Raw genomic sequence first — 19,710 nt, 5'->3', positions numbered from 1 at the left:
AAAAACCCTTATCGAATAAAAACATCGAATCGCGAATCCAATTTGTCCGATGCAAGTTTGCGATTTTTCAAAATGAGACATTGACATATGAACTGCTGGTTCGTTTTACGCGTAATAAAAATCGCCACAATAATTGGACTTGCGGCATGTAAAAAAATGAATTTATATTTGGACGCACCCACTAACTAGCGAATTCCTTTCAAGAACTGTTATTCGATATTGCTGAAATTTTTAGGGCGATTCAAACTCGAACATGATTAATATTTGGAAATTTAATATCGAGCACATATAGACGTATGTACATACATAAATATAATTTAAAAAAAAACCTTCCAATTATCTCAATTTGAAGTATCCAACTTTCATAGGCAATTTTTATACATATGTGTTGTATTACTCACATACTACGCCCACATAGTATACACGTTTATTTATTTATAAATGATTCCGTGTTGAAATGGCAACAACATCAATTCAAATTATAAGATTTAGCTATACAATAATAATAATAATAAAAAGAGAGCGGAGAGAAATTGAACTAATAACAGTTAGAAGATTAGATTTTAATAGATTCTGCAGTACAATTATGTTGAACTTTTGCCTAACTTATAATGCACAAGACTGGTAGAATTAATCCTTCAGACTACACATTGAGAAGTTTCAATCTGTTTTCGAATGTGAGCTAGTAAAAAAAAACATAATAAGTAAAATCGTTTATCTTCACAAATTACACTAATCAATCAATCAGAAATAGATAGCTCAAGTGAGTGAGTTTTTTTTTGTAATACTATGTAGTATTTTACAAGACGAACATTAAATAGTATGAATGATATATGATATATTTATGTCAAAGGTATAAATTTATAATATATAATTTCGAAAGAGACTTTGTATGTACATATGTATAAGTTTTGGTTCGTAGAATCCGTGACGTTAAATTGAATAAAAAAAATTATATTTAAATATAATAAAACATTTCAAATAAATTTAATAAAATGTTTACAATTAGATTAGCCATGTTTAAGCGGTTTATATTACAAATACCGAGCGAAGCCGGGTAACACCACTAGTATTATATAAACGGTGCTAAATTATGCTATATTATAGGGTATAAAATCATGATATTTTCAATTCCGTTACAAATATTAAACATTTTCTTTACCGGTACAAAATTCATAATATGCACATGATTGCGAAATATTCGTTTGTTTTTTTTACGTGCACTTTTTATGCACTCGAAGGCCGACGATACTCGTATGTGCAGTAAAAATCTGCAACACTGATAAGAAATTTAAATAACGCGTTTTTAATGCTAATTTAGGATATGTAGATGCATTTTGAATTTAATTCACGACGGTAATTATTTTCCTCGGTGTCGACATGACATTGTGATTTTTACACATTAAATCAATTTAATATTTTTTCTCTTTTGACAGGTTATATTATTATTTTTTTATCTCCAACACTAGTCTACGCCTGATTACTTTTCAATATCATTACGCCCGGAGGCATTTTGTCTAATGATTAATTATTTTTTCATCTCATCCATCATGTAAATAATGTTTCTGATGCGAAAATAATACATCGGATGATATTTTGATTCAATTTTTGACGTCCGCCATTAAAGTGCATTGAATCGCATTTAGCGTTGAAAAAAGAAAAGTCGGAAAATTTGCCGAAAAATTTATTAAACCATAAGCGTCATTAATAATACTAATATTTGACTTTAAATCGAATTAATAAACAATGAGAGGATAAACATCCGGTATATTACAAGTAAATCGCTCGGATCAAAAAAACAAAAAGTTTCGTAAGATTTTTAGACGTATGATTAATCGATTAAAAAATACAGGATGAAACTTATCGATGTCATTACTCAACTTGATAGAATCTCATACGAGCACTCGTAAAGTAAAGGTACAGGTAAAAAATTACACATACGAGTTCAATAATGGATATGCGATGGGCTTACACCATTTTATTGATGAGCAACGTCAATTTTACACGTGTCATTTAAAAAAAAAGTACCTTTCAAGTGTCTAATAAGAAGTTCAATCGAGATTGATGATGTTATTCAGGGAGAATAATTTAAATACCGAAACAATCAATCGGTTTGAAGAAAACGAATAAATAACTTTGAAATCCGCAGTAACAAGTATAATATGATAAATATAATTATATTGAGACATCGAAACCGTCGACTCGAAAACGTATTAAACTCCGTTTAATTAAACCGCTTTTGATGAGTTTTCGAATCATACAATTTTGGCCAAACAAACTCGACTCGTAAAACGCATTAAAACTTTTCTCGAGTTTTTTCTTTTTCACTTTCAGATACGCTCACACTTTAATTAAGTTTTTGAGCCAAATAGAAATATAACAAACCGTAAAAGATTATAATAGTGAAGTGTTTACGCGAGATGCGCGATCCGAAAAGAGCTTTTTACGACTTTTAAACGGCCATCATCGCGAATCAAACAACTATCACAAGTTAAACTTTTCGATTAACACCCCATTAAAGTAAACTTTAAAATCTTCAAACAAAATATAACACTCGAAATGAATCAAACAATTTATCGAGAATGAAGTTTCAGAAAATTGCACAAAAAAAATGTGAAGATTAACTTATTGAGTACTTGTGGTGATACCCGGCTTTGCTCGGTATTTGTAATATAAACGGCTTAAGCATGGCTAATCTAATAGTAAACATTTCATTTTATTTATTTGAATAGTTGTATTTTATTTAAATTTATTTGAATATTCATTTGTTTTTTTATTAAATTAAACATCACGGCTTCTACGAACGAAAACTTACATGCATACAAAGTCTCTTTCGAAATTATATATTAAAGATTTGAAAGCATTTTTATGAATATATTCCATAAAAGCAATTGAACTTATTGAGTTTTTATTTTAAGAATTAAATTATAGATGTGTATCTAAAAAAAATTATGTTTAAAAATAGTTCAAGGATTGACGCTTTGAAACATCTTTCAGTATCTTTTCCGTTCAGCCTAGGGTAAATAAAAAATCGCAAGCCGCAAACAGAACAAAACACAACCATAAATAATTTCAGATCGGATGCACACGCTGATGTCGAACAACAAACGATTACATAGACGTGGAAAATGATTGCGCGAACGATAATAACAGAGTGAAGTTGTAATAATAAAAAGTTTTCGTCGCTTTCGAACAAGATTAAGTCGAAAAGTTTTGGCACTGATCGTTCACTTTTAAGAAAAAACGGGCCGCGTACATTGTACGTAATTCCATTTGCACTCTCACCAGCTAGAATCCAATAAGATCGCGCCGCACACCGACGGCGAACAAGATGGCGAATTTGAAAGTTTGGCGCGCAAAGTTTTCACGACAACAAAACACTCGGACGAGTGGAGAGATTCACCAGAGGGGGCGGAAGAAAACACTGGGATTCACAACAGAGAGGGTGGCGATCCGGGTGTTACGGCCTCCGTGCGTGGATAGTTGTAGTGGGTAGTGAGTAGTGAGTAGAGAGTAGTGAGTAGTGGTGTGGTGGGTACTCACCGGTGTGGCAGTAGTCCTCGAGATAGTGCCTCGCCGCGCGCTGCACGATCGAGTAGTAGAGGCTGACGGAAGAGGCGAGCGCCATGATGGTGGGCGGCTAGGGGGCGCCACGACCGCCGCTGCCGCTCTGCCACTGACTCGACATGGCACGGCTCTGTGCCGGCTCACCTCTGTTGTCGGACTTTGAGGTTAGGATCGCGTCCACCGGGCGGGCGTGCGCGTGGACTGTGGAGCGAGGAGCGTGCGGCGTGGACCGACGTCCGTGGCGCTCTCCACAACACTGAGCCACTCGTCACTCGGTCGCCGGAGACTCACTCGGCTAGTCGGCGAGCGGCGGACGCGAACGCGAGTCGACAGTCGCGAGTCGCGAGTCGCGAGTCGCGCGCAAACACGGCCACGGCCACGGGGACGGGGAGGCGGGAAGCGGGAAGCGGGAGAAGAGAGACGGGGCTGCCCCTCCGCCCCTCTCGCCCTGCTGCAGCGCGTGCACGAGTCCGGGGCTGCATCTCGCGGGATGCGCTGCCGAGCCCGGAGGAGGGGGAAGGAGACGGAGACGGAGACCGAGAAGGAGATGGGGCTCTGCCTCTCCCTCTGGCGCCCCCCCCCCTCCCCCCGACTCCACCCGCCGCGCCCCGGCCCTCCTCCCCCGCCCCCTCCCCTGCGCCTCCCCGCCCGCCCGTCCAGCGGCGCGCAACCCACGCTTTTCTACCCTTTCACGGGTGCCAACGTTCAAGCCCCAAGCTTGGCTCTAATGTTCTAATCAAAGATATGTATAGCTCGTGCAGGGAAAGCTGGCACGTACCAATACAAACACGTATATTGTATCCGTGAAGATATGAATAAGATTTTTTGTATCTGTTTTCTAGGACAATCAGTTGGTCCCTTTCATACGCACCCACTTTCCGAGCATGACAGAAACAACAATTATTTTTTGTATTGCTCAGTGATCAAGTGTGCACTACAGGGTGATTTTTTCCAATTTCACTGGTCAGTCACCGATCAACCCCCACAACTTGCAAGATTGCAAGGCCGCCCTATAGTTTACACGGATGAATCCTATATAAATAGCTCACATACGATGCCAAAATCATGGTCCGATGAAACTAGCAAAGGTTGCAGAGTACCGATTTATAAGGGTAATATGCTAATAATAGTTCACGCCTGTTCTGAAAAAGGATTTATTCCAAATGCGTTACTTATATATCCATCTAAAATTAAAACCGGAGATTATCATAATAATATGAACGCGATTAATTACCAAAAATGGATTAAAGAAAAGCTTGTTCCAAATTTACAACCCCAATCTGTAATTGTTATTGATAATGCGTCGTACCATAATGTCATGTCAGAACCTATGCCCACATCTAATTCCAGAAAAGCTGACATGCTAGCTTGGTTAAGCAAATTTAATATACCTTATCCAGAAAAATGCACAAAGCCCGTTTTATATGAAATAATAAAAAAACAATAAACAAAATCATCAAGAGTTTGTTTGTTTGACATAACGTACTACGCCTACCACCCTACCACCCAGAACTAAACCCTATAGAATTACGTTTGACTTAAAGGTCGTTAAAGAGCTGTTTAGGAAAGAAGCAGAGTCAATCACTATTGATACACTTTTAAAATCACTTATTTCCTGTTTATTATAATTTATATCCTATATTTTTTTCTCATTTTTTAATTCGTATTAATTTTTGCATACGTACGTTTGTTTTACTTATAATTTAAAAAAATGCTATTTATCATTTTTTTCGTGGTACGTATTCAAATATTAAATAAATATGCCACCCAAATTATATCATAGATCTTAAAAACATTACACGATCGGTTGAAATAAAATATATAAATAACAGTCTGTATATGAAAAATGCATTTGTATGAGTACTGTGCACGCGCCTTCTGTAGCTAATAGACCTGTATGTAGTATCTGAAACTAAAAACAATCTATGTATATATGTATATGTTACACCGAATCCATGAAATTGTCTATTACGAGCATTCGGCAAGAGAATTGCCGAATGCATGAAAAATCCAAGCACGTTGCCCAGTTCACGGATTCCGTAAATTCTTTGCCGAATGCGTGAACTGGACAGCGTGTTATATTATAACCAAGTGTCAAAGTGACAGCTGAATAAGGATGTTTAATTTAGTTTAATTTACATATTATTATGTATAATATTTATTTATTTATTTAATAGTTTTGGACCATTGTGGCATTACAGGAAGAACCTAATGCGTCACAATGGCCTACATTTGAAAAATATATAAAAACAAGTAAACTGTAAATAAAGGAAAAAAGCAAAAGCAGAAAACATGGTAAAATAAAAATAATAAAAAAAAAAGTAACAAAAGGAAAATAATACATCATTCAGAGAGAAAAAAAATAACAAAAGTGTAAAAATTAAAAATAAAATCCATAAATCCCATTCTTTGTTTACACTGAACAAAATTAAAATAGTATATAAAAATATACAAAGGAGAAAGAAAAAGTAAAATAAAATAAAACAAAATATAAATAAAAATAAAATCACGATTTCATTGAGAAGTCGAATAGCTCTTAGAATAGGAGCCATTCGAAAAAGAACTGAGCGAGCAGCAGGTACAACAGTGAAACATATGACTACATACATATGTTTCATTGTTAAAATATTGATCAAAATGTATGAAAATGACATTAATTTATTTATAAGTCATATGAGATGATCGAAACATATGTATGTAGTCATATTATACATAATAATATGTAAATTAAACATCCTCATTCAGCTGTCACTTTGACACTTGTCCACGCTGTCCAGTTCTAAAAAACAACAACAGAGAGCTGCTGTCTATTTGCCGACTCCATGCTTTGAGCAGACAAATTCTTGGCGAATACACGAAACGGGAACGGGAACGGGAATTGCATGCCTTATTATGGCATTGCAACGCATGCCGGGTTCAGTTGATTGAACTAAAAAAACACTAGGTATTTGAATTTGTCATTAGTATGAAGGCTGTGGGTCTTTAAAAAACACGACCCAAACTCGGATAGTTTTCACGACAATTTTCTTAATTATTTATTTACTAGCAATGCCACAATAACGCAAGCAATCCCCGTTCCCGTTTCTCGATGTTTTTCGATAAGTGAAACTTCAGTTTCAAATTAATACTTAATAATCAAATGATTAGTAATGATAATTTGTCGGAAAAACGCAGACAGCGAACACATTTCAAAGTATTCAATTGTTTGTTTATTTTGTCCTATACAACCCAGGTGGCGACGCGAACACATTATAAATTATTGCGTTGCAATGTCACTCATTCCCGTTCCCGTTTTTGGGCGATTTTTTTACATAAACCATCGCGGGCATACACACAATAACTCCTGTAAGTTTCATCGCAATCGCTTGAATGGTATAGGAACGCATACGTGACAGACAGAGAAACAGTAAAAATGCATACAAATAAAGAATAAATGTAACAAAATAAAATAACATCTGAGCCCAATTATAGATCTTTACAAATTAAATAAAATGGTACAAACAAATGAAAAAGAAAAGAATAAAAATTAAAACATGACTAAACATAAAGTGATATAATATTGGATATATTGGAAAACTGTCATAACTAACACTTACAAGACGAGAACTGGCGAGCAAGACTGGCTTTTCATGACGACTCTGACAAAACATTGCATAAATTGTTGTCACTTGCAATTTTTTTTTTCGCACCCCCTTTAAGATCGGCCCTGAAGGCACGGGTTAGCGTATGGGGCTGAACAAGAAAAAATAAGAAAAAAATTAATGACGCTGAATAACACCCGCTTAGAATTTCATGGGAAAAAAACCACAATATTTTCCTACACAGGAAAAAACAAAAGTTTACTCATGTGTATTCTATCAATAAACCAAACTTCATAAATGAAATTTTAATGTTAAATAGCAAAAAACAAAATACATTTGAAGGTATTAAGAAAACCAAGTTGAAGAAAAATTAGGTAGACACGATGTTATGTGAAAAAAATTTGCTGAAGACAAAAAAACATTATCAACTCTTGAATTTTGTTGAATAGTCGTGATCTTTGAAGTAAATTGGTTGGTTAGCCCTGACCGTTCACGAGGTGGTCTCTCCCTAACCGCAGAACCTTAATTTGGAACTGCGAGAGGTCTTAAACTTTTTGGCGGTGAATTGTTTTGATGGAAAGAATGGAAAAAGAGTGACAGTCAAATTAAACTCCAATTTCTACTTTCATCCCCAACCCTCCCGCCGCCCCTCCATCTTGTCACCTCTTCCCCTTCCGGCCTTATTTCGAAAAAAGCGCATCTCTCACTATGCACCTTCGAAGACTACAGAAAGTAGCACCAAATCCACACACAACCATAAATAGACTTTTTTACATTTTCCCATCGAACAGGCAATATGTTTTTGCGAAGGATGCATATCTCTCAAACACTTTCGAATATTAAACGAGTTGCAAATTTTAATTTTTAATGTGCCAGAGATTTGCCAAAATATATGTGTGAATTTTTTTCCTCGTTTTTCATGAATAATTCATCAATCGTGACTGTTCAAGGTCAAGTTCAGAGCGATTAAATAATTGCGACTGAGCTCTTTCAAAATATAAAACGTATTTTGCGCAAACTGATCGAACACTGTGAAATAGTCATATGTACATACATATGTGTATAGATCTATCAGTCGTATCATCACTTTCACCACCAGTCATAAATTGAGTCGTAGACCAGAGAGCGCCGAGTTGTAATTTAAGATAAAAACACCTCACACGTTCTGATTCTCAATTTTGGACACAATTTGGAACCGGTAAACATCTCAATCAGAGGGTTGGTCGCAGATTTTAAGCAAACAAACCAAGTTGCGTGTAATTTCCAAGAAGAAGAATGGAGTCAAAATAACTTAACGATTTGTGTACAATGGTTTAAATTTGCTTCAAGTAAAGGTATTGTCTAGTATTTACTCATTAGATGGCATATATGTATGTATGTAGTATTGCATTTTTGCTAGATAAAGCGGGGTTAGAAGGTTAAAAAAGCTCCCAACGATGTCTATGAAGCTGTGAAAGGTTTCTGAAAGAGGAGAACGACCTTTATTTTCACTAGTGGTGGCTGTAGGGTTAAAGCGATACATCACGAGCGTACGTAGGTGTATTTTTTCGCGTCAGGTTATTTATAAGAGGCGAACGTTATTTAATTTTAATAACGCCCAACCGCAACGTGGCTCACACAGACTCGAGCACGCGTGCACACAGACGCAATATGGCGAAAATTGATCTCCGATAGTGCGAAAGAGTGCTATAATTTGAGAAGGAATCAATTTTAGTCAGTAATGATGGATCTGATCAGATTTAATCGCTCGGCGCGTAGGTGTTAATACCGGTCACGCTTAGACGTACAGACACCAAATTAGCCCCAGCGAACGAAAAACCTGATCAGATGCGGATTGCATACTTCGCTCAGCTCTCGTCTGACCAGGAGGAAGGATCAAGGTCAATCGACACACAATAATAGATACATGAGTATTTGAAATCGTGTTGTTGTTGCTCGGAGCGGATCAGGCGTTTGGGTGTACACACTTTGCCAGTCGAGTTCAGCGAGCAGAGGAAGGACTGGTTTTTTTTGGCAAAGTCTAAAAGGATACACCCCTTTAAGCCTCAATTTTTTTTAATAATGCATACTTGATATTGAACGTGGCTGTCTCACCGTAATAAATGCTTTATTGTATGCCGTATCGAGAAGGGACCATAATCCGAATCCTTTTACAATCGTAATGATTCACAAAGATCGGATTTTTTAACCCAGTTTGTAGATAGCGGAAAGTCCAATTCGAGTTGGATGAGTTGGAGCCAGGTCAAAGAAGCAGCTACCACTGATATTGGAATCGAGTTGCAATGTAAAGTTACATTGAGTCAGCTGCTCTCAAGATGTGATAATCCTAAACGACTGTATCATGTTTGAATTGTCTGATACATATTACCATCAATTAAAACGTCTTAATCACTGGAAAAGTTTCCTTCATGGCAATAATGAAAAATTTGAGTAATGATTATAAACTTATTCAGTTTAACATATTTTTATATTAGTTGTGTAAGTTTGATTTATCTCAATTTTAGGATTAGATTTATCTCATGTCGTGATAAAATGCTGGAATCAAAATGGAATATCTGTGGAAAAATTCCCATTAAATTCTGATCAGAATTTTTTTTAATAATAATGTCCACTTGCACAATAGTTTTAGTTAGTGCTAAATTTACTCAATATCTAATTTTACTTTAAAAATCGGATATGAACCATCTAATTCCAAAAACTAAATAAAAAACGACATATTTTTTTCTACGGTGGAAAACTTGATTTTTCCGATACTAATTATAATTGCTTCAGTGAGTTTGCCAAATATTATGTTAATAAACTATACTTTGTAGAATAATTAAAAAAAAGTCAAATAAAATTTTATAAAAAAAGGTATTTGGAATTATATAATTCAATTTTCATATTTATTATTAGACCTAAACCTTGATAATATTGTTCGTTTGCGTTTCGTAGCTAGGCATATATAAGGTATAATATATTTACGTAAATTTGAGTAAGTATATACCGCGTATTTATTGCATGCCTGATTTTCATGCATTTCATTACATATATGATAAAATAGTAGAGTTAGTAAATAATTATTTATATTTAGGTCAAATAATTGACACGTCCGGTAGTAAAGAAGAAGAAATAAAGACGAATGAATGCGGTTTTGAAATCAAAAATGCCACTTTGCCTGAAGAAAACGGTCTTCGATCACTGTGTTTTGCTAATATATACATTCGAATACATTTGAAACTTGGATATTGAATACCAAGTTTCTACGCAAAGTCCAATACACTCAAAGATGTATGGAACGCTGTATTCTTGGCATAACGAGGAAACACAAGAAGCGAAATACGTGGGTGAGAAGTATGACTAAGGTGTGGATAGAGTCAAGAGATTGAAATGGCAATAAGAATGGACGAAATATGGACAAAAGAAGTGCTGGAATTGTACCCGAGGGAATACAAAAGGGTAAAAGGAAGATGGGTAGACGAAATTATGAAAATGTGTGAGATGGATGAGAGACTAGTAGAAGCATGTTAGCATTTTTGGTGGAAGCATTTTTACCGCAAATCTCACAACACAGATGCTGCTCCGACAAATTCTAATAAGATTTTACATTTTCCTTCAATAATTTTCCGTTCTTATCGGATTCGAATACATCGGATGAACCAACTTTCCCTTTTCAGAGTGCATAACCGGCAACGGAGATCGTCCTCTACTCTGACATAGTCTAATATGGGTCACCGGGTTTAAGTTGCTTCATTTTTTTATTGTTCTTTTCCGCAGCAGCAGCATCGTTGCATTCACTGTCTTCACATATCACGTAGGTGGAATGGTCCGAGTCTGGTCTCCGCCAGGTTCGGAATCTCCTCGTCAGGGCCAGCGATGCAGTCAAGGTCGCCAGACGACTTGCATTATTATCTCGCGATGCAGTGGAGCAACTCTTGCATACGGGCAAAAACGCCTTATGCAAGTTTACTTTTCGCTTTTTCAATACCTGAGTGTATATAATATAATATAATATCTACATTTTATTTTAATGTTCATTTTTTCTCACATATAAAGCATTTAAATTTTAAATTGTTTCTATATAAACACAAAACGTGTAATGCTTTTTACTTTACATCTATAAATATGTAGTAACAATATCTAAATAAAGTATTATTGATGACTTGTCCAAATAATATAACGCATTTTAAAGGGAGTCATCCATAATATAGTCCCTAAACTACATATATATGTACAGTCTGTGGGTCAAAATGTGACCCGCTTTATATGGCATAGTGCCATGGCAGGTCACCCTTAATCGACACAATGGCTAACTGCGTACATATTATTATACATATCCAAATACATTATACAATGTAGGTATACATATATTAATCACAAACCGCAATAACATGCATGCTTGCAATAATCAACAAATTGAGACTTGCCGGATTTATGACACAGGGACGGGGGTGACGATTTTTAGGAACTTTCGCTAGATTAAAGTTAGATAAGTTGGCAAACTCAAACAGGAAGTGGTCGATCTGAATTTTAAAAACCATGCAGATTTTGCGAGCAGAAATACCTACAAGTAATCATCGATTTTTTTTTCGATTCCAGCGAAGATTTGACCCCGCTACCTCTCTCCTTGTAATTTGTAAACAATCGTTTAATCAGTGAGCTGTGGCTTAGAACTTTTGATTTTTAATTTTTTTATTATTTTGGCTTATCTTTATCCGCCAAATGTTCGAAATATTTCTGTTGCCCTTGTTTTAAAAAGTTTGGATACCTCCGATTTGTAAAGTAAAACATTTTTCTAATCTTAATCTCTTTCAGAATCCAACATCTGCAAGCATGAAATTTGAAAGCATGATATAATGAAATATTAAAAATGAATGTGCAAGCGTGAAAACTATTCAAGATATTTTATATCCTGCTTGTCAAAAGTATGTATCTTATTATGTATTATGCTTGTTATTGTAAAGTTTTACCTTTAAACTTCGAACAATTCTAAATTAAGCATTTATCACATGTATGTAAAGCTTTGTAGTTTTTTTTATTCAAATTGATTATTACTTTTAAACAGAAGACAAGAAACTGGCATTTTAGTATCAATATTGTATTCCAAATTATTTGTTAGTATTGTGTAAAATTGAGGTTATTTAAAAGATAAAAGTACACTGTATATATATTACAATACTATGTACCACAAGATGATAGAAAAATAAATTCGATAGACCTAAATAATTTCGCATAAAAATATTCACGTATTTACACTAACTAAAATAAGTACCAAAACAGAAAAAAAATCGAATAAAAAGTGGTATAATATGGACACATTCATCAAAATCTTCAACTTTCTTTGCAAGCGTTTTTTTATCACTTTATTGTGAGTGCATTTTTTGCTTATCAGAAAGTGCACTGTTTCGAAAGTCTCCGTATCTCAAATCTCAGGTGCAGCATATCCACGACAAATGTCTATGTGTGTGTTTGTGTGTGTGTGTTTTGAGTAAGTGCAGATGATATATAATCTATTTTCAGACCGCTTTGAGTGACAAGCACCAAGAACACCTTTGTCCACTTGAAACCATGCATTACCAGAACGCAATCGATTGTTAAGATCGAAAAACCCATTCCCGCCGTAACGCACGCACTCACACGAAATACCACTAAACAGAAGGGGTTAAAAAAACAGTCGAGATTTTCGAGAGTGTTCGAACCCTCGCATAAATAACGCCAGAGCCGGTCCTCGCAGTCGGTTTTGGAACACGGCGGCCACTTCGTGAAGACAACACGTCTCCTATTGGGCTCGTTTGGTTTCCGCCGAAACCGAAAGTGGGATGGACTCGACCCGAGGACAGGGACAGCTCTACATCCAGAGCAGGCGGCCAGAGCAGGAGAGGTAGCGGTTCTTCGTCTTCTCCATATTTCGGTCTGAAAGCAAAAGTGGTTTGGCCGGTGCCAGAGGAGGGCCAAGGTTCGGCCGCAGGTGAACAATGCCGCAGACCGGGCGCAAGGATTTCGATCACCTCGGAGCTGGTAAATGTACACAATACTCAGCGTGCACGAAATACAAACTCCATGGCAGAGATTCTCAAACCTCTCGAACGAATTTAGCTCTCTATCTAGAGTCACTTTCGATCTAAAACACAGCAATTAGATGAGTCACCAGTAGGCGGTCAAAACAAAGCATCCATATCAAAATGTAGGCACTCGAGGAATACATAGAGGTAAATCAGACAGTTTTATTTCCTCTTCTGAAATCACCACATTCAAAATTATAATATATTAATAATTAAATTTAAATAAAAAAGAGGATTCAGCTAGTTCCCTTGTATCCTGCTCGCACACACGTAAGTAAGGCTGTGCAACAAAAACAAGGAGATTCTCACGGTACGCCACTGGCATATGCATATGTCTATTATATTGTACATTAGTTCGTAGTGTGCTTGAGTCTGGCTATATTATATGGTCACCATACCAAGATCGTTACTCCCTGATGTTGGAACGAGTCCAAAGAAAATTTTTACATCTAAAGACATTTAGATTTTATCCATATCTAGTGCCTTTGTCTTGGGATCTTTGGGGTTCAACTCCTTGACAAAGAGAAGAGATTTATTTCTTGGGTAACATTTCATAAAATTATTGAGAAGAGAAATTCACAATGCCGCTGTTCTGGAAAAGCTAAAATTTTTGGCCCCGGAAAATCATAGCGTTAGGGTTAGAACAAACGTGCTTATGAACTCCCTCCTCTCGGGAGCTGTTCGACTGGGAAGGGGACTTTTAGAAGGGTAACTTTAGAATTGGAGGATTTACAAGTTATGTGATGAAGCGATTTCGCACACGTTGCTAAAATCTCGATCACCGAACATCTGGCACCCGAAAATTCCACCCATCGATAGCAAACTTCGCGAACTATCACACTAACGAGAACTGGAGTGCTAGATATTCCGTATTTGCGATTTTCATGATAACGATCGCAATTTGCGAAATAATCCGTTTAACGAATTCGAGTACTTTGATTATGATATAATATGACTCTGACTTTTACTACAATTTTGATTATAAATACATATTTTTAAATTATTTTAACAAAGTTATTTAATTGAGTCATGATTATATTGAGTTGAAATTCAATTTACATACATACATATATTGATTATAAATTTTTATGATCTTCCATCTTCCATCTCAGTGAGCGTAGGTTATAATAGATTATTTTAACTTAATTGTCTGGTATCCTGCACACATCATTATTTGCATAATTGGATGTGATATGTGAGTGAAATTTTATCTTCTCTCTTCCATTTGGGCCTCGCAGGGATGTTTTGTATTTACGGCTTGTTTTTAAATAAGTACACATTTATGCAGAATGTGGATGCAAGAAATTCCCTACTACATACATATGTATTCTGTCTATTTGATATTTTTGCTTTATTTTTTTATGTATGTTCATTTTTACATGTTATTTTCTTTATTTTTCTCCTTTTGCTTTATTTATTTATTTATTTTTTCTTGTTTTCTCATGTAGACCATTGTGGTGCATTATATTCCTCCTGTAATGCCACAATGGTCCAAAACTATAATTAAACAAATAATCAAAATTATTACCAGTGCGCTGCAGAGGAAATTTTATGAAACTATTTGAATGACAACAGTTTTATAAAATTAGTAATGTACTTTTAAATGATTTTTTTTTCAATCTTATTACTTATGTACATGCCATTGTATATATATCGATGTACCGCAAATTACAGTTTTGGAAAAATATGCAAAAAAACACTTCTGAGAAGATGAATAATTTGAAACATTAAAAATAACGCACGTATCGACGGCTTGAAGTAAGGGAATTGGAGCGGTCGATCACTATCTTGATTGTTCCAGTCTCATTACGTCGTCAACGAACTAAAATCATTATATTACGAAATCGATTACATTGATATCGATATTTTTACGAGTCATACATTTTTTATCGCAATACTGTAAGCCGACAATAGATTTCACGTTCGAATCACACGGAATATGAACAGGTGTTATTTCCTTACTTCATTTTGAACGTTTGGTGCATGCCCTTTCCCTTTTCATAACATTTTTTTTAAGAAAAAATATTTTTTTAGCCTTGTAATTTATTCATTGGTTGTTCAACATTTTTTTTATCTTACACATTTATTTCAGCCCTTTTGTTGCTGCGGTTGCAGCGCGAAGAAACCTCTTTGAACTCACAATCAACAGACACGCACGTTTAAATTATTTGTAAAGGCTGCATATTTTAAACGGCAAGCTAAGAATGTCCTTTTTAGCCCTTTTGAAATCTAAAAACGCCGTTCGACTCCTAATAGGGTACTTTTACTATTGATAATAATAATACATATACAGATACAAAATCTTCATTAAAATTAATTCATTTTCAAACGATGGGAAATCTCGCATTAAAATTTATGAACGCTCACTCTTCAAGTCTACATCCTTTTGAAAGATTACTTCTATCAAGTGATCGTGATGTATTTTTTTTATAGATAGATTGGTTCAAAATTAATAGTGGCAGGTTTATTTTTTAGTACGTATTCTGTATTTTTTAAATGATAAAAAATAAACCGACAATTGCGCGTTTAGAAAACTCCAGACTCTGAGTAATCATATTAGTATTTTCATTAAAATATATATTGTGTGTGTATTGCGATACAAAAATAAGATAAGTATGCAAATGCAATTGGTATTAATGCACATATTAGTTAATTGATAACAAAATTGGAATTTCAATGACTGTTTTATTTATTTATGCGGACGTCGAATGCTGATGACTTTGAATGTCCTTTGAGAGACGCTTAGAAAGTTGATCTGCAGCGGCGCGTTTGGAGCAACTTTTAACTGTATGCAAAATTGACACAAGATATTAAAAAAAAATGCAAATGTTTGATTTCATGTCTGTGCGAGATAACATGGGCGAAAATGCATCAAGAGTTGCGCGAAGCTCGTCGAATGTTTCCGTTACGAGCGCGGAGATACCCAGTTTTCATTACATCAAGAGAGCGGCAACGAGGAATTCCCTCAAAAAGGCCAATACGAATCCTTTACGTTATTCCTCTTCCTTTTTTACTTCTTCTTCATTTTGTTTGTTCGTTGAAATGCAGTGCTCGTACCGTAATATGAGCCAACAAAACAGAAAAATGTACCGGTTCGTGGGCGCGTTTACTACTGCGTAACTTTTTGTACTTATTGCACATTCGTATAATATATACTGTGACCACTCGTCCTGCTCGTAGACGGATTGGTTTCCCTTTTCAGTGAACTTGTAACGATTTTTCTAACCCACTAAAACAGTTTTATCAATGGTAGAGTTCAATGCTTTTCAATGTACATATGTACATGAAATGAAAACAGTCGCTGGAATATGAAGTTTGCTGTTAAATAAGGATCGTAGAAATATATGGAATATGGTGGATATTGTAGATAGGAAAACAATAATGAAGGTCGGACGAATAAATGAAAAAAGAAAATCAATACATAAAAGTAAAGTAAGAAGAGGAGATTTTTATTTGGCAGTTGACTATGAAATTCTGAAAGTTTCGCACTTCATATAAAGAGTACCGTGACAAAAAGCTTTCTTCAGAAAATTAGGGATTTAAGATTACCCTCTTCTGTTGGTTCTATTCGGTCTTTCTGAACTATTTTTATTTCGAATTACATATGTCTTAATTTAATAATAGATTCAATTCTGTCAAAAAAAAAACGAATTTTATAGCATATTTTGTCGTATTTTAAAGTGTAGTCTTTAGGGCTTCTGACCCATTCAGAAATGTCCCGTGTCCCGGGAATTCTTATCACGAACCCTGGGAAAATTAAATCAAAACGTTCTTTAAATGTTATAGCTAAGGCAAATGTATGTATATCTTACGATGAAACTATTATGAAGCGAGTGTATCCTTCTTGTATTGACGATTCCACAATAGAAGACACTCTTTTAGATTCTAATAAAGATTAGAATAATCAAATAAGGAGCTATAAAGCACAAATCTGGAAAAATAACGTAAGTAAAAATAGCCTCGACTTTAAAAATGGAGTGAAATTATAAATGCTGATAAGAGAAAAATGCAAAAAAAACTGTTTTCGTGTTTGATTTCACCATAAAAGCAATATTGACCGAAACTGAAAAACTTTTTTCCATTCTTGAAAATATTTGTACTAAATCTAGAAATAGGCTTTCGGATTCTCATTTAAATATTTTAGTATTCTTAAGAATTATTTCAAATAAATTTACTTTTATAATTCTGTACGTTTTTCCTGTTAAAAGATACACTGTTTAATTTATTTTGCAAATAAACAAATAAATTTTATATTAAAAAAAAATATGACTTCTTATCCCGAGATCTGTCCTTTATCCCGGGAATTGAAAAAGTCCGAGAAATCAGAAAGCCGAGTATTCTCACGTATTGAGTTACTATTAATTTATTTTAAAAATAAAATTAGACTATTGTGACTTTACGGGTTGCTTCAAAGCACCATCGTGGCCGGAAACATAAACATGAAATTCAATAGAAAATATTACAAAAAATAGTAATAAAAATAATACAACGATATAAACAAAACATAATAAAAATAATACAACAATATAAGGATACAAATAAGAACAGTAAAAATAATACAAAAAATAAATAATAATACAAATTAAAATTTGAAAAACAGAAATTTTGACATGTGCCCATATGAGATTAGATATGATCAATTTCAAAGTTAATTTAATAAGGATTTGTTATGATTCCATTGGGAAAAAGGGTCTCGGCTATGTTTCAGAAGTTTGAGTAGTCGTTTTCAAATCTTTTCCTTTTCATATTTCAAGTAGCTTAGAATAATGGAAGATTATACAAATATAGTCCCATTCTTCCAAGAAAACTATGCATCTCCAAAAAGAGTAAGTTAACGAGGATTAAAACGAAGTCATCAAGTTCATAAGAATAGAAAAAAGTTAATTGCTTTTGAATAAGGTTCTCAAGGAGAATGAGTTGCCTCAATATTATACTAAAGTCATCGAGTCAAATATATGGTTAGCAAATGTGGCCACCGAAGTGGAGCAAAATGTCCCTAAGTTTTATAAAATATGGTTACCCTATGTAAAAGATATTGTTATTATTCGAAACGACCTACTCAATGTCTTCGTACTAATGTTAAACGTACCTTTACAAAACCGATATACATATCGATTTGAATTAAACTCAACGAATTCCCTTTTGGGTTATTGCGCGTTTTGGATCATCGTGTTAAGAAACCGTAAAATAAAAGAAAATAATTGATTTTGACTGAGGTATATATTTTCTGAATCATTTCAGAAGACTGTTTGCGTTTTTGCGTTCTTCAGACTCGTTCACGAATACAGGCGAGCTGCACGTAAATATTTATGGTTGAAGTGACTCATTGACTGTGAGATTGGGAGCTGGGCACGTCCCGGGTCAATAAGATTCAAGTTGACCAGGCGATTTTCTAAATTGACGCTTCGATGATTCACTTTATTGTGACAGTCGAAATTATTGTCACCGCACAAACAAACCGGTTGAATTGAAAGATTGACGCATTAGAGATGACTTTTGAGGACGCGTCGCGTTCGAGAGGTTCAAAGTTACATTCTTAAATTGAAGCTGGATGTTATAATTGCAGGTAATTTACGACTGAAATTCGCAACTGAATATATAATGGCAATATTCGCATCATCATTCAAATTAAAAATTATTTTTGATGATGATTCCAATGTAGCGTTCCGAGAAGTGTTCATGCAGGCTTAGCACACTAACCACATTTCTTGATTGACGATATTAATTTGAAGAGCAAAACTTATAATTGAGAATTCAAATTGTAAGAGGAAAATGGACACTGATATAGGTAGGCGTGCTGATTCGTCCTTGAAATATTTTTATTTGGACTTTAAATTAAAAAAAAAAAACTGAACGAAAGGTCAAGCTTATTGTATCTGCAACATTTTATTAAGTACCCATTACAATATAATTTGTTCAATTATTATGTATTCAATTGTAGTCCTTTGTATTCGAAATCCTCGATCTGTTTGATGTTTACATCATCATATTTAAAATAAGAGTAAAATAAGTTTCCTTTCGACTCACATTCTATCTAAGAATGTGCGAAAATGACCTAGCTGTCATACTTGAGGATGAGTTGGGCTATGAGCTAAAATTACGAGTATATAACAGATAAATTATTTAACAAATCGTATATTAAAAATCACTAGTCATGGAACTGCTGGTCTGTTTTGGGCTCATATGATTTGTTGCTGCGCGATTAAAAATCGGAAAAATATTTTAATAAATAACTAATAAATTCTAACTAATTGTAACTAATTAAAATTTAGCTCACAGTTAAAAGCAAAAATATTAACTACCAGTTAAAAGGCCTCACTTTAATTTTCGTAAGAATGGAAAGATTTTTTACGCATCTCTGAATTTGAGACACATATTTATTGTTAATCATTGTTTAGCAAATATTTCTGCATATCTTTGACATTTTCAAATTTGCCAAGGTCTATTTTTTGCCGAAATATTTTGTTAATTTATCAAACATTTTTGGTCAAATTTAAATATTTGAAGCTACATTTTTCACA

The 19,710-nt window shown here is 34.6% G+C and overlaps 2 protein-coding genes across 3 annotated transcripts in view; both read right to left on the bottom strand.

Annotated features, from left to right (window-relative positions):
• jim (zinc finger protein jim) overlaps window positions 1-4,988 on the bottom strand; it is a 61,878-nt gene extending 56,890 nt beyond the window's left edge. For both annotated transcript variants that reach the window (XM_077434280.1, XM_077434281.1), the window contains exon 1: window positions 3,544-4,988. In XM_077434280.1, coding sequence (XP_077290406.1) covers window positions 3,544-3,628 — 85 coding nt within the window. In that variant the 5' untranslated portion in view covers window positions 3,629-4,988. The remainder of the gene's footprint in view (window positions 1-3,543) is intronic.
• The window catches only part of LOC143914760 (uncharacterized), a 1,424,209-nt gene that overhangs the window by 226,421 nt on the left and 1,178,078 nt on the right, over window positions 1-19,710 (bottom strand). The gene's annotated exons all lie outside the window — the stretch shown is intronic.

The sequence above is a fragment of the Arctopsyche grandis genome, chromosome 7, assembly GCF_051622035.1.
Source record: "Arctopsyche grandis isolate Sample6627 chromosome 7, ASM5162203v2, whole genome shotgun sequence".
In the NCBI taxonomy this organism is placed as follows: Eukaryota; Metazoa; Arthropoda; class Insecta; order Trichoptera; family Hydropsychidae; genus Arctopsyche; species Arctopsyche grandis.
This window is presented reverse-complemented; position numbering and strand designations above follow the sequence as displayed.